At 36.3% G+C, this 15,446-nt stretch overlaps 1 protein-coding gene across 3 annotated transcripts in view; it reads right to left on the minus strand.

The window, feature by feature from the left end:
* The window catches only part of LOC106870399 (uncharacterized), an 88,543-nt gene extending 75,608 nt beyond the window's left edge, over nt 1–12,935 (minus strand). For all 3 annotated transcript variants that reach the window (XR_016237682.1, XM_089338516.1, XM_089338515.1), the window contains exons 1-8: nt 12,847–12,935; nt 9,575–9,645; nt 6,801–6,977; nt 4,907–5,116; nt 3,738–3,848; nt 1,702–1,812; nt 925–1,035; nt 1–100 (exon numbers count right to left, since the gene is read on the minus strand). The exon at nt 1–100 is cut by the window's left edge and continues 11 nt beyond it. Coding sequence is in view for 2 of the 3 variants with exons in the window: in XM_089338516.1 (XP_089194642.1) it covers nt 1–100; nt 925–1,035; nt 1,702–1,812; nt 3,738–3,848; nt 4,907–5,116; nt 6,801–6,977; nt 9,575–9,645; nt 12,847–12,863 (908 nt within the window). In the remaining variant the exon portion in view is untranslated. The remainder of the gene's footprint in view (nt 101–924; nt 1,036–1,701; nt 1,813–3,737; nt 3,849–4,906; nt 5,117–6,800; nt 6,978–9,574; nt 9,646–12,846) is intronic.
* Between the last annotated feature and the right edge of the window lie 2,511 nt (nt 12,936–15,446).

The raw sequence follows: 15,446 nt of genomic DNA on the forward strand, positions 1-15,446 counted from the left end.
TTGTTTCCACTGTAACCCGGTAGACATTGGCACTCATATTTGTGCTCATGACTGATACAGCTTCCACCATTCAAGCAAGGTTGATCATAGCAAACATCATCTGTAAAAGTAGAAAATTATTTCATCATTAATCATCATCATCATCATCATCAAACATCTGTTTTCCACGCTGGAATGGGTTGCACAGTTTGACAGGATCCAGCAAGTCATGGCAGGGCTGCTCAAAGTTTTAGTGTCAGCTTCAGCATGACTTCTATGGCTAGATGTTTTTCCTCAATTCAACCACTTCATAGAGTGCATTAGGTGCTTTTTTTGTACCACTAACATTAGTGAGGTTACCAAGTAAACTTGCAACAGAGGAAAAAGAAAGAATATTAATTACAAAAGAGTCAACAGCTAGTACTTTTAAAATTGGATGTTATTAACTGTCACAAACTCCATGAATTTCAGACAGAAAATAAACGTTACTTCACTTCATTCAAGTTGGGGCTGAGCAAGTATGAAATAAGTGGGTATCATGAAAATAGTATCTAGTATTGCTTAAATGATATAGTGGTGGCAGCCCTGCAATTATTTCATAGCTCTTAACTAGGTCATATGAGATTCCAAGGGTTTCACAATTGAACATACAGTAATCCACTTTTGAAAATAATGTACAGGTAATAGGTTGCAATTGTTGGTGACAATCATAGTCAAACTAGAGTGTTACCTGGCATATAACAAAGTAACTTTGGAAGCATACTTTTGCCATCAATGGTAATATCAGGAAATATGGCATGTATACTATAATAAAAAAAAAGCAATTATTGAAGTCTACACTCTCTGAAAAATTCTTATAAATTCCAGTTTTAATATATTTTTATCAACCATTATTGACATGTTTGCTATAAAAATAATGAAAGAATGACAGACAAGTGAACTTACATGTGACACATCTGGGCCCGACATAAGCAGGTTTGCAGGTACATTTTACAACACCAGCGACAATATAGCAGGTACCCTCATGGTGGCAAGGATTCTGTGCACACAGATCAACTAGAAAAAGGAAAATACAAAAAATACATAAGCAAAATATTGTTATAAATTCTACAAAATTCAATTGTTTACTTTTTTTTTGTATAATTTCCATTCTTTAGGTAAGTTACATACAAAAGTAAGAACATACACACAGTTAGTTGTCAGATAACTTTCTAATGCTATTTGTATTAATGCAAAAAACATTTTTTTAATAATGTTTTATGATTTTGTTTTTCTTTAGTTCTATTTTTACTCTACAACTTTTGTTTAATGTTTTTGAAATTTGAATACATTTTACCTCTTTTCACAGATATGACAATGGAGAGCCAAGTGAAAAAAAACAAAAAACAAATTTGTAGTAAAGATTGTTTGCCAACATAACATGGCAGTCCTGGTTTAGGACGAATGTTACTGTAATTTAGTCCCAGGAGATATCATCACCTGCTACGGAAAGTCTGCCTCAACGAATTCCATCCAACCCATGCAAGCATGGAAAAGTGGACTTTAAAAATGACAGTGACAACAATGATGACAACAACGATGATAATGATGAATATAAATGGCCATGACTAAATAACTGTATATCACAAGTCCACTGGTTTGGTGCTCAACCATTTCTAACATCAAATCTCCCTTGTTACTGGTGGTATAATTTATTGAAATAATTCAAAATGAAATACTTACTCTCTTCACAATTTTTGCCAAAATATGGTTTAGGGCATTTGCATTTATATTCATAGCCATCAATAATACAAATTCCACCATTCTTGCAGGGTTTGCCAGCACAAACATTATCTGAAATGAAAGAATATCTTTATAACTTTTTGTAATCTTTATTTCTAATAATAATGTGCAGATGCAGACATGGGTGTGCAGTTGGGAAGCTTATGTTGCAACCATGTCCAACAGGTGCTGGTTTTTAAGTCCATGTAACTTAGCAGTTCAGTAAAAGAGAAAAATGGAACAAGTAGCAGACTTTGAAATTAAGTACTAAGGTCAATTTGTTCAACTAAGCCTTTGAAGGTGGTGCCCCAGCTTGGTCTCAATTGAATGAATGAAATAAGTAAAAGATAAAATAAACTCATCTGTTTTGCAAATACTTTTGTTGTTGTTTTATTGGGTTTTTTTCTGTCAAGCATTTGGGTGGATATTTTCAGACAAATTCTTTGACCTTAGTTTCACAATTTCTACCATTTTGGCAAGAGTTATGAAGACATTCATTGTCTTCAAAAGCTTGCATTATTATCCATGCAATGATTTCTAATATAGTTACAAAGCCGTGGTCTATGTGCGTGGTCTATGTGCGTGGTCTTATTGCCAGCTTGAGGCACACGTGACTATGTGATCCTGATTTCAATTTCAAGAGCAGGTGGTGTGTTGTGTTGTTGAGCAAACATTACAGTTCATAATTCTGGGTTGAGTCCCAGTGTGGAACCTTGAGCAAGTGTCTTCCACTATAGCCTTGGGCTGACAAAGCATTGTGAGTGGATTTGACAGACAAATTTTGATTGAATATATCTGACATCTGGTTGCAGGAAGTTAAAGAACTCTCACATAATTGTCAGGACAACAAGATGTACCAAATCATTAGCTGTCAGAATATAATTGGTCCGGTGCCACTATATACAAAAACCAGAATTGAATCTTCAGCTGGTGAGTGTGTTTATAAGCTTTAATGTGACTCTTTCAAAATGTTCTGGGTAAGACTTTTAACTGCATCTGGTAGTGGGGCCTTGGTATGGAAGTAACAGGGTTTCGAGGAATGTAGACCCGTCTCTTGGCCACTTTTGGTCCCAGTTCTACCCTGACCCAGAGTAATAGCACCTGTCAAGGCCCCAGCAATGGCTTAATTATCATGACATAGGTTTGTTTCTGAAAGAAGGTCAATCACAAACATCCCAGTGGGCCTAGGACAGGTGGGCTCCTTCACTAGTATCACCTGTTAGGTCCCCAGCTAGGCATTTACCAGCATGTTTACCACCCACTTCAAACCCAGCCTATGTCTGCTCTGATAATCAGTGATGATTTGGTCAGTGAAACCTCAGCAACGGTCAACAATTGATAGCAACGTGAGTTGCTATGGATCACACTATCCCAAAGTACGTAAGCATGTGACAAGGGACCACATGTGAACTCCAAACATGACTTCTGCACATTGACAACAAATGACCACTAAAGCTACATGTCAATGCTATCCAATACAATGGGGCATTGGTCAAATTTGCCAGCTGGATTTTTGGGCTGCAACTAGAAGTATTATGTTGCCTGTTGAAATGTTAGGGCCAACCATCAGATGTGGTTAACATTCATGAAGGAGATGGTGAACTTGTTGGTTCAAACCAGCTCAAACCGCCATGAGTAAATGTCACTGCAAGTGCTAGTAAGTTTTAAAATATAACGATATGGCTTTCAACACAGTTTTTAAAAAATGTAGACTAATTCAGATTTTATTGTAAATCAAATTAATATCCTTTCTAATTTCGACACAAGACCAGCAATTTTTAGGTGGGGGGGGGGGGGGCATGTCAGTTACAATGCCCCGAGAGTCAACTGGTATTTATTTTATTGACCCATGAGAAAATGGAAGGCAAAGTCAACTGCAGCTCAGCTGAACTTAAAATATAAAGAAGCGGATGAAATGCAGCCATGCATTTTGTCCAGCATGCCAGCAATTCTATCAGATTTCCCCTTATTAATCAAAATAAATGTATGATACTTACTTCTGTTGCAGTTAACACCAGTAAAATTTCCTTTACAGAGGCATTTGTACTCAATACCTCGTGAAATACATGTACCATCATTTTGACATGGATTTGGATAGCAAGGATTAGCTGGGGAAAAAAAAAAAAGCAAACAGTAAGTCATTTAATAACAGTATTGAGAAGATTCCTAACTCGGTGTGAGCCGTATGTTCCTCAAGGAACCTCTAGAGAAAAGTTGATCTTAGGACTAGTGACATGTTTTATTTATTTAGCTATTTACCACTTCAGGTGAGTGTCTTTGAATATAGCCTTGGACAAACCAAATCTTTTGTTCTTGGATTCTGAAGACGGGAATTGAAAGAAGTTCTTCATAAACACCTCGTACATACATACAAATATACATACACTCATCCATGCTTACATTTGTACATGTATATGTCATATTTCGATTTATTTTAAGATTTCTTACCAATAGAGAAAGAGCCGTTTTCTAACCTAGATCCAAGGCTCCTTCACTGGAATTTCAACATCAACAACAGGTTATTTTTGTATGCATGTGTGTATGTATGTATGTATGTATGTATGTATGTATGTATGTATGTATGTATGTATGTATGTGCAGATTTGTATGTTTTATGCATGTATTCTCATGCATATAGTTGGTATCTAGACATGCTTTTATCTATTTAAATGATAGACTTCTGTTAAATTAAATCAAATTGTGAAGAATTGGGTAAAATTACACTAAATTTCTTAAAACTAGGAGGAATTAGTTAACATTTATTAAGTTTAGGAAGAATTTTATTTGTTTGAGCAAAACAGGATCAACTGACTCCAATTAGCATTCTATCAGTTACAAGAGTTCCCATTGGTTCAATTAATGGAAAAGCCTGCTCATGGAATTAACATGCAAGCAGCTGAGTATTCCACAGACACAGGCTGGCCCTTTGAATTACAAGTGCAACTCATTTTTGTCAGCTGAGTGAACTGGAGCAATGTGAAATAAAGTGTCTTGCACTGGAAATTGAACCCACAACCTTATGAATGTAAGTTGAAAACCCCTAACCACTAAGCCATATGTAGAACTGGGCAGAAGTGCCAGATACTTGGCAAAATTGCTAAAAATTTGGTTGAGGAGCAAATCATGCAGGAATTGAGAAAATTTTAGTAGAATTGATTTGACTTACTTTTGCAGATGACAGGCAACCGAAGATTTATGCTGCACTCATATTCATAAAAGACACGTCTTTGTCTCACTGTCATTATGGCATGTAATGGTTTAACACCAAGGCCAGTCCAGTTGCCTTGACTTTCCCCAAAGTCATAACCGCAAGTCCTCCATATATTCTTGGAACCCTCTTTTACAGCGCCAATCCATAAGGAGTTGGTACCAGCACCTGAAAAGGGAGAGAATAAAGAGAAAAGTGAAATAAATATATATTACGGAGATGTACTTGCATAGCAAGTGACCTGATCTGAGACCGTGTGCTGGAATGAAAACAATTGCAGCATGGAAGGTGTTTATAAGCCATTTAAAATAACACACAAAAACCGTTAGATTCACTTCAACATTTAAATTTAATTTGCTAAAATATTTTCGTCACTTTGAGACTGCGACCTGTTCACTGACAAAATTGGAGACCTTTGGAGATAAGCTGTACTTGAGGAGACCCAGCAAGTCAAGTGAGACTGTAACTGTGGCCTATGCCAGTGCAGCATAACCAGCCCATTTAAGAGTACCCTTCAATCATTGGGTAATAAACTGTATTTGCGAAGACCTGTTGAGGCAAGTGAAGTCGTTGTCGTGGCTGATGACAGTACCGCCTGAGTGGAACCCGTGCCAGTGACATGTAAAATGCACCATTCAAGTGTGATCGATACCAGTGCTGGCTGACTGGTCCCGTGCTGGTGGCACATAAAAAGCACCCTTCGAGTGTGTCTGATGCCAGAACTGCCTGACTGGCCCTCGTGCTGGTGGCACATAAGAAGGGCATCCAGCTTTAGAAACATTGCCAAATTGGATTGGAGCCTGATGCAGTCAAACCGTCCAACGCATGCCAGCATGGAAAGTGGATGTTAAACAATGATGATGATGATGGTGATGATGATGACTTTGATGGTTGTATGAAGGTGAGTTAGTGATGGCAAAAAACTCTCTGAGCACCTACAGCAAAAGGCACTCAGCATCACTACATTGGTACAAAGGAGTGTAAGTTCTGAGCAAAACTTAAAAAACTTCGTCCATATCGATCATGTTTAAACTTTTAATATTCAGATCACTCTGTCAAAGATAATTCCAAATATTCACATTGTTTTGAATTAATCATTAATCATTAATCATTAATCTCATTGTTTTGAGATTTCCATGATGCTCCTTTTCTTTTTCTTTTATTCTTTTACTTGTTTCAGTCATTTTAACTGTGGCCATGCTGGAGCACTACCTTTAATCAAGCAAATCGACCCCAGGACTCATTCTTTGTAAGCTTAGTACTTATTCTATCAGTCACTTTGCCGAACCGCTAAGTTACAGGGCTGTAAACACACCAGTATCGGTTGTCACGTGATGTTGGGGGGGACACACACACAAACATATACACACATATACATATGCACATATATATATGTACATACGACAGGCTTCTTTCAGTTTCCGTCTACCAAATCCACTCACAAGGCTTTGGTCGGCCAGAAGCTGTAGTAGAAGACACTTGCCCAAGATGCCACGCAGTGGGACTGAACGTGGAACCATGTGGTTGGTAAGCAAGCTACTTACCACACAGCCACTCCTGCACCTGTGAGTGTTTATTTTCCTGAATGACATTGTTGGGTAAGTGTGCAGAACTGGATTTGGCCAAATTGAAAATAAAGCAGCTGGAATATTTGGGCCTGAGATGGCTAGTTTAAATGCTAAGAGGTGAAGAGGAACTACAAAGAGATGAAATTGCTTGAAATCAAGTAGCAGTTATCATGTGTTTATGCATGTATGCATGTGCATGTATGTATGTGCACATATGTGCATGTGTGTGCATGTGTGTGTGTGTATGAGAACATAAGATATATATATGCTTCAGTTCTACTTACCTCCCATAATTATTGAAGTGATGTAATTCTTCTCCGTGTTCGATTCGATCCAAAGGAGGCTCATCTTGTCTTCGCAACATTGAGTTTTGGCATCTTCTCCAGTTGTGGCTGAGTAGATATAGTAGCAGTGAGAGCCAGAGTAAAAGGTGTTCAAACTACCCTTGGGTGGACAGTCTTCTGCAAAACAAACATAGAATATTATATATATACATAAACAGGTAGATAGAAAGATGTCTTAACATATACCTGCACATCAAGAAATTGCACAAGTAGAAACAAAAATTCATGTCCTTTAAAAGGTAAATGCAGAAGATTTAATGTTATATATAAATGTATAGTGACTAATATTGACAGTACACATAGTAAAGTATACATAGGATGTTCGATCAATTTTAAACAAATATTTTTAGTGCATTTACACTCCTTTAAATCTAACACGCCCAATAATACTACATCGTTGGCTGCATATATACATAAACTTAAACAAAAAAATTTCAATTTCAATTTATCCTGGTCTATTATAGATTCAGCCACTCCATGTAGCCATAGATCATCTGTAGATTATGCATAAAGGAATCATTATATATATTATTATACAAACAAGATAATTTTACCCAGTCATCAATCAGAAGCATGTAGACATCGTTTTTATAAAACTTTTAAATTTTCTCAGAAATCATTAAGAAATATCTCACAACATTAGCTTAACATCATACTGATTATATTCAGCTAAAAAAAAAAATCCTTTTTTCAATGAATAAAAATAATTAGTAATACTAATATACCTTTTCTCTATTAACAATTTTGAATTAGACATTATACATTCACTAGACACTATCTATCCATTGAATAAATATATTTCGAATGTAACCACATGATATTAGAACCTCCACTCTTCTAATATATAACTACAGAAGATTGCATATTTAGCAATAATTATATTTACATATAAATGCTAAATTATACCCTGAAATATTAATGCAGATTTGTACCTCCTGCTATTACTTCAGTGGCCATAATACCAATATAAATAATTAACACATACTTTTGTATTTTTGCACTTTATATCTGTTATTAACATGCTTACTAGAAAACAGCTTAACAGATTATCAATACAGATTAGCATTATGGATAACTACTATGAAGAATTTCTCAAATCATTTTGGATTATCAGATGGATGTTTATTCCAAATTAATACAACTCCTATATGTATCATTACAGACTGATTAATATTGATAATCCTTTAAAAATGAACTCTTTTCTCCTCTCAATATCTCTGAAGAGTAAATATGCATCTTTGATATGTTTATCATTTTCTATTTCATTTAAACGGGATGCATAATTCCCGAAACAATTGTAAGAATTTTAAATATCTTCATATTCTCTACTGTACATCATCATCATCGTTTAACGTCCGCTTTCCATGCTAGCATGGGTTGGACGATTTGACTGAGGACTGGTGAAACCAGATGGCTACACCAGGCTCCAATCTGATTTGGCAGAGTTTCTACAGCTGGATGCCCTTCCTAACGCCAACCACTCCGAGAGTGTAATGGGTGCTTTTACGTGCCACCGGCACGAAGGCCAGTCAGGTGGTACTGGCAACAGCCATGCTCAAAATGGTGTATTTTATGTGCCACCTGCACAGGAGCCAGTCCAGCGGCACTGGCAATGATCTCGCTTGAATGTCTTTACAGCTTGAATGTCTTTACACATTATTATTTAATCACTAATTTAGTATTACAATGTTATATGTTAATATATCTTTTATTGTGATTATTCCAAATATGACCACTCCCTTCTATCTTATACTTTAATATATAACTGCTCTCTCAGCTCTCTTAGAACCTTAAACATCTTTTTAAGATTTTGGACAATAGCCCAAGTTGAGCACTTCACTAGTGATATCCAATACATTTTCTCCTAGACAGATAGCAGTAATTTGCGGTCACAGTCTGTTGACCAGAACTAAAGGGTATTATCACGTGTTCTTGCAGGAAAAAGGAAATTAAACTATGAATGCTAATCTTAATTTTAATTTAATTTTTTAAATAGTTCTTTTCTCTTTACATATTCCATTTTAGTGCATATTTTTGATAAGGTTTTTCAAGAACCGAAACATGTAAAAGGAAAATTAAAATGTACCCAATTTTAAGAAAGTAGCACTTTCATTAGTTTTATATATATATATATATATATATATATATATATATATATATATACCAGAGTAAGCACATAAAATGTGTAACAATGTGGAAAAAAGAGTACTCAAATACCAGAGGTAGAGTAATATGCTTTATTTAAAAGCAGCAGAAATATAACAAAAGACTGTTACTCGGAGTTTCACGTTCCCGTTCATCAGACAGTTTTGTTAGAAACAAAACTGTCCGATGAACGGGAACGTGAAACTCCGAGTTTCTGCTGCTTTTAAATAAAGTATATATATATATATATATATATATATATATATATATATATATATATATATATATATATGTATGTATGTATCTGTGACACACACATATATATATATTCATTATATATATGTGTGTGTGAAAATAAAAGGAGAAGCATCAAGAAATATGTTAACAAATCAAGTGATGATGATGATGACAACCACAACGATTATCATGATGATAATGATGATGATGATGATGATGCTGACATCGGCAATGGTGGCAACAACAACGACAGCAATGATGACAATGATGATTATGATGACAATGATGATTATGATGACAACGACAAAAGAAATAATCAAGGATACACTTACTGATATCATTTCCAGCAGATGTCAGAAACGGTAAGATGAGCAGCACTGCCAGGTGGACCATTAACTGGAACCTGGAAATATTTCAGAATTTACCAACTGAACGGAATTATATTTATAAGAACACAGGTTATATTTGAAGAGACAGGGAACACTAATACAGCCTGGCATTACGTGTGCGTGTGTGTGTGTATGTGTTGTGTGTGTGTGTGTGTGTGTGTGTGTGTGTGTGTGTGTGTGTGTGTGTGTATAACTTGGTAGCGTACACCATACTTTCACTCATTGTTTTAGGTGCCTGTTTAACCTTTTCGTTACTGTATTTCTGTTGAGATGCTCTGTATTTCTTTCAGTTACTTTAAATATAACAAAGAATTTAGTAAAATAACTTAGTTATCATTAAGCTAGAGTTAAGAACATAAATTGTGACTAAGGTCTGGTGGAAGATTTTAATTAAAAACTTATGAAAACAAGACATTTGTACTACAGAGCCGGGTTGGTAATGAAAGGGTTAATCACCAGTAGACATAAACACCTGTAGCGGGATGTGTAACAAAATGCCTTGGGCTGACCAAAGCATTGTGAATGGATTTGGTAGACGGAAACTGAAAGAAGCCCATCGTGTGTGTGTGGCTTTGTTTCTGCTTGTTTCCCATCAAACAGTGATAGTGTGTTTACATCCCCACAGTTTAGTAGTTTGGCAAATGAGACTGATATTTTATACACACACACAAAGTCATTAATAATTACGTTAAAGGAAGAATTGAGTCACAGTAAGATGGTGTTGAGAATGTCTTAGTAAAATAAAGGGGCGCTAAATTCTGCAAAAATATTCTAAAATATTTGAGCAGCATTGTTCAAAGAGAAAAGCAAGCTTTGCTGTTTTACGTTGAAATCAGCCAGATCTGGTACCTGACACCTACTCAAGAGTGTCATTCTGAAGATGTACAATCACATCATTGAAATCTCGAAAATGAGATAATACGTGATTAATTCAAAAACGATATGAATAAATAAGTATTACAGAATAATCTGAATGCTAAAAAAGTTAAATTTGTTTCTGATGTTAATTTCCCATAATCTCCTGCAGTTGAGTGGAGGATGTCCCAGACATGCTGGGCCTTTCCACTGGAATTATTTCTGCTAAAACAAAAGTAGTGATGCTGGGAAAATGTTCATCCCTAACCCAGCTATAAAGATTTCATGGCACCAGAATATTATCCTGTGGGTGGTGAGCTGGCAGAAATGTTAGCATGCCGGGTGAAATGCTTATTGGTATTTCGTCTGTCTTTACATTCTGAGTTCAAATTCCACTGAGGTCGACTTTGCCTTTCATCCTTTCGCCATCAATAAATTAAGTACCAGTTGCGTACTGGGGTCGATCTAATCGACCGGCCCCCTCCCCCAAAATTCCAGCTCTTTTGCTTAGAGTAGAAAAGAGTATTATCCTGTGATGTAGATCCTAGATCCTGGATCACAGATGTTGCTGCTGTTGTTGTAATCAGGGTGTTCTGATAATGAAATAATGCTACTTTCACTGGTTCTTTGTAAGTGAAGAAATGCAGTTGGTGTAGCATGGGCTGTAGCAGTCTGGTTTCCAGCCCTGCTCTATCCTCTTCTGTTACTCCTGTTTAATCCTTACTGTACAGAAACAGAGTATATTTGGTTCTGTGCATTTGGACATTTGAGACACAGCAACCAAATGAACTCGTTTTGGATTTTTTTACAAAAAAACCATGTTATGGTTATTAATTGTTGTAAATAACTTTGGGAAGTCAATTTCAGTCAATTTTAGCAAATTAATTCAGTATTTGGACATTTGTTAGCAAAAACTTAATCAGTGCCATTTGGGTTAAGAAGAAGTGCAGTCAAAGGATCCCCAATAGAAACAGAATTTGTTAGAAAACAGAACAAATTAAGGATTGTGTGTTTGTGTGTGTGTGTGTGTGTGTGTGTGTGTGTGTGTGTGTGTGTGTGTGTGTGTGTGTGTGTGTGCCTGTGCGTATGCATGTGTGTGAATTCAAAAGAGAGATCAACAATTTTTTTTGTAAATGTCCACTTCTTTTTAGCATTTGCCCTAGGCCTAAATGTATGTTATATCTTAAATATAAAAACATTCTCATGTCCCCCTTCACCACCACCATCTCCCTCACAAGTAATATTAATTAATTAAGCAAAAAATTAAACAAATCCTGACACAAAAGGCTGTTTAAAGGCCAAAGAAATATTGAGAAAAAAAGACAAACAATATTTTAAATAAAACCTAATAATTTCAGATGTGATGATCATGGATGGAATATCAAAACATATCGAAAAATATCCTGTGTATCCATTTCCATTATTATGATGCAAAAATTAAACCCTGACAGAAAGGACCAATTTTTAAACACCATCAACAACGCAATGGTTCCACAAATATATTAAATTAGGAAAACTTTTAGAAAAGGTCTAAAGGCCCACAGAAAGCACCACAATGGTGCACTAGTTCACAGTCCCTGGTACATTGGTTAAACAGGTTTTACTGAGTAAATATCCACAAAATACTAATAATATTAGTATTACTATGGCTCTCTATCATAGAGGAACCAGTAAGTTCTTTTCCTTATAATCCACTCATAATTCTTTTTATCTTTGCCCCTGGTTTACATATATACTGTGTTTGTTATATCTTGGTGTATCGCACATCCCATATTCATCTCTGGCAATATGCTTTTTGAAGCAAAAATTAAGCAAAAAGATTATTTAAAAATCATTAAACTGTTCAGTAGCTTACAAATAAATTGAACGTGAACAATTTTTAGAAAAAAATAAATCTAAAGCCCTCAGTGGCCCTCTTGACGGCTGTGATCCACATATTACCAACCCCTGATTAATATGATTAAAAGGGAACATTAATATGTAGCTTCAGTTTTATTCCTCTTTTCTTTTTTTTTTCATAAACATCAAGGCCCTTGTTGGTCAACTCGTGGCTAGAAACCCATCAGTTGCTGAATCTTACTGTAGGACATCATTTGAAAGAGACTGGCAGCTATTTCTAAGGATTTGATTAGCCACATGAAGATTCCTTCTTTGGCTGAAGCTACTGGGACATATTATATTGAAACCTTGAGGGGGTTTACAAGTGGGGGGTAAAAATCAATGTATCAGTCCTTTATGAGGATCACATCACCACAGTACTGTCACACCAACACGAAAACAACCATACCAACACAACCCTTGACCATTCAAAGAACTAAAATATAATGGAATTGAAATAAGCTGTTGAGCAACATCCTTACCTATTCGTTGCCATCATGTTTACTTCCTGAAGCAAGGACTGGCTATTGGTGGAACCCTTGATGGCTCTTTTATAGATAACCAGCCTCAAAAAGAATAACAATCGAAGTGTTGGAATCTTTCAAAACATGTCATTTGGAACAACAACAAGGTGACCACCACAACAATAGTGTCGGTGTTGTTTACATTCCAACAAAAACACTCTGCAATTATTTAGAAAATATTTTGAACTTTACTTTGGAATATTACCATACAGCTAATTACCATCATCTTCATCATCATCATCATCATCGCTGTGGCCATTGTCATCATCATCATCACCGTCATCATCACCATCATCGTTGTCATTGTCATCACCACCACCAGCTATCATCAACAGCAGCAGCTGCAACATTGTAATCAATATTACCACCCACATTATCACCAATACCATTGCCATAATCATCCCCCACCACCACCACCACACTTACAATCCTCATCACCACCATCACAACCATCATCATTACCTTTACCTGTCACCACCACCACCACCACCACCACCACCACCACCACTACCACCATCATCATTAAGGTCATCCCCATTGTTGTTGTCATTGTTGCTATTAACCATTCCCTCTTTCTGTAAGAATTAATGGAACTGACCAAGAATCTTTTGTTTCTTTCTCTTCGATCTTTCAGGAATCTCACTGAAATCAAAATATTCAAACTTATTTACTGCTGCCCTCTTATCATTACAGACACCCCTGCTGTAATCATCGTCACCCTACAACAGTACTCTTCTACAACAGTACTCTTCTACAACAGTACTCTTCTATAACCAATTCTGTTTTACTACAGTCACTGCTCTTCTTCTATGTCTCGTGCCACCCTTCTATAGTCACTGCTACCCTTCTATAGTCACTGCTACCCTTCTATGTCAAGTGTCACCATTCTATAGTCACTGCTACCATTCTATGGCCAATGTCATACTTCTATAGTCACTTGCACCCTTCTATGACCAGTGTCACCCTTCTATAGTCACTGCTACCCTTCAGTGGCCAGTGCCACCTTTTTATCGTCACTGCTATCCTTCTATGGCCAGTATCACCCTTCTATAGCCAGTGACCCCTTTCTATACTAAGTCCTCTCTTTCTATAGCTAGCATTACCCTTCTGTGACTAATGCCACCCTTTCATGGCTAATTTCACCCTTCTATAGCCAGTGCCACCTTTCTGTGCCCAGTGTCACCCTTCTATGGCCAGTACCACTCTTATGTGGCCAATTCCACCCTTCTATAGCCAGTGCCCCATTTCTATACTGAGTGCTTGCCCTTCTATATTGAGTACCATCCTAATATAGTCATATGTGCTAATACCATGTCTTGGAGTAAAATTTGAGTATTGAGTGAAAATTGGACAGAATGAATGGATTAGAGATATTGGTTTGAGAGATTTGGGATTCAGGAAGGAATAAGATCAGTGGCTTAAGGATTAGTAAGATGTGATGTGTATGGTGTAGACTAGATTAGAATGGGAATTCGGTATCAAGGGAAGGAAGAAGAATCCTTCATGGGTTTGGTCTTAAATTTTGGCATCAAGTGTGGAATGTATCAGTCCTGCAGTTCTCAAACTCATAAATGCTAGCCTCTTCCAGTAAAGTATTAGTAAAACGTTTTGGGTTCCTCTTTTATTATTGTGACCACAAACGAATGTTTGCCTCCATATATATAAATCCTTTATACTATAGGGACAAAGCCTAAAATTTTGAGGGAAGGGGCTAGTTGATTCTATCAACTCCAGTGCTCAACTGGTACTTATTTTAATCGGACCCTGAAAAGAAGAAAGACAAAGTTAACTTTGGCAGAATTTGAACCATCAATGTAAAGCCAGAAAAATTACCATGATGAATTTTGTCCAGGGTGTTAATGAGTCTGCCAGCTTGCAGCTTTTTACATCGATATAATGATAATAATAAAAGATGGGGTAGCTGGCAGAGTCGTTAGCACACCGGATGAAATGCTTATTAGTATTTCGTCTGTCTTTACGTTCTGAGTTCAAATTCTGCTGAGGTCGACTTTGCCTTTCCTTCTTTCAGGGTCGATAAATTAAGTACCAGTTGTGTACTGGGATCAATCTAATCGACTGGCCCACTGAAACAAGTAAATGAATTATATAATGACGAGAAAGGAGGAAAAATCTATTTTGGGCCCAGTTGGTCTTCCTCTCTCTCTCTCTCTCTCTGTTGAAACTGGTTTTCTTCATTTGTTTTTTTTCTTTCTGCTTTCTTTTTATTCTTTGGTGGTGGACATCTAACATTGGCATCCAGATTTATACCAATTTGTTGTAAACTTTGTTTTATATTCTTTATTTTATAAAATACACAAAAACACGTAATCGCTTACAAAATATCTGATTATAAACCATATATACTGTCGAAATATGAAATATATAGAGAAATAATAAAAAATATATCATCATATGTGTGTGTGTGTGTGTGTGTGTGTGTGAGTGTGTATCTCTTTCTCCTTCTCTGTGTGTGTGTGTGCGTGTGTGTATATATATATATATATATATACACACACACACATACACAGATATACACACACGCATTCTGAAATAAACAT

This window comes from Octopus bimaculoides, chromosome 20, assembly GCF_046866305.1.
Source record: "Octopus bimaculoides isolate indiv1 chromosome 20, ASM4686630v1, whole genome shotgun sequence".
Lineage (NCBI taxonomy): Eukaryota > Metazoa > Mollusca > Cephalopoda > Octopoda > Octopodidae > Octopus > Octopus bimaculoides.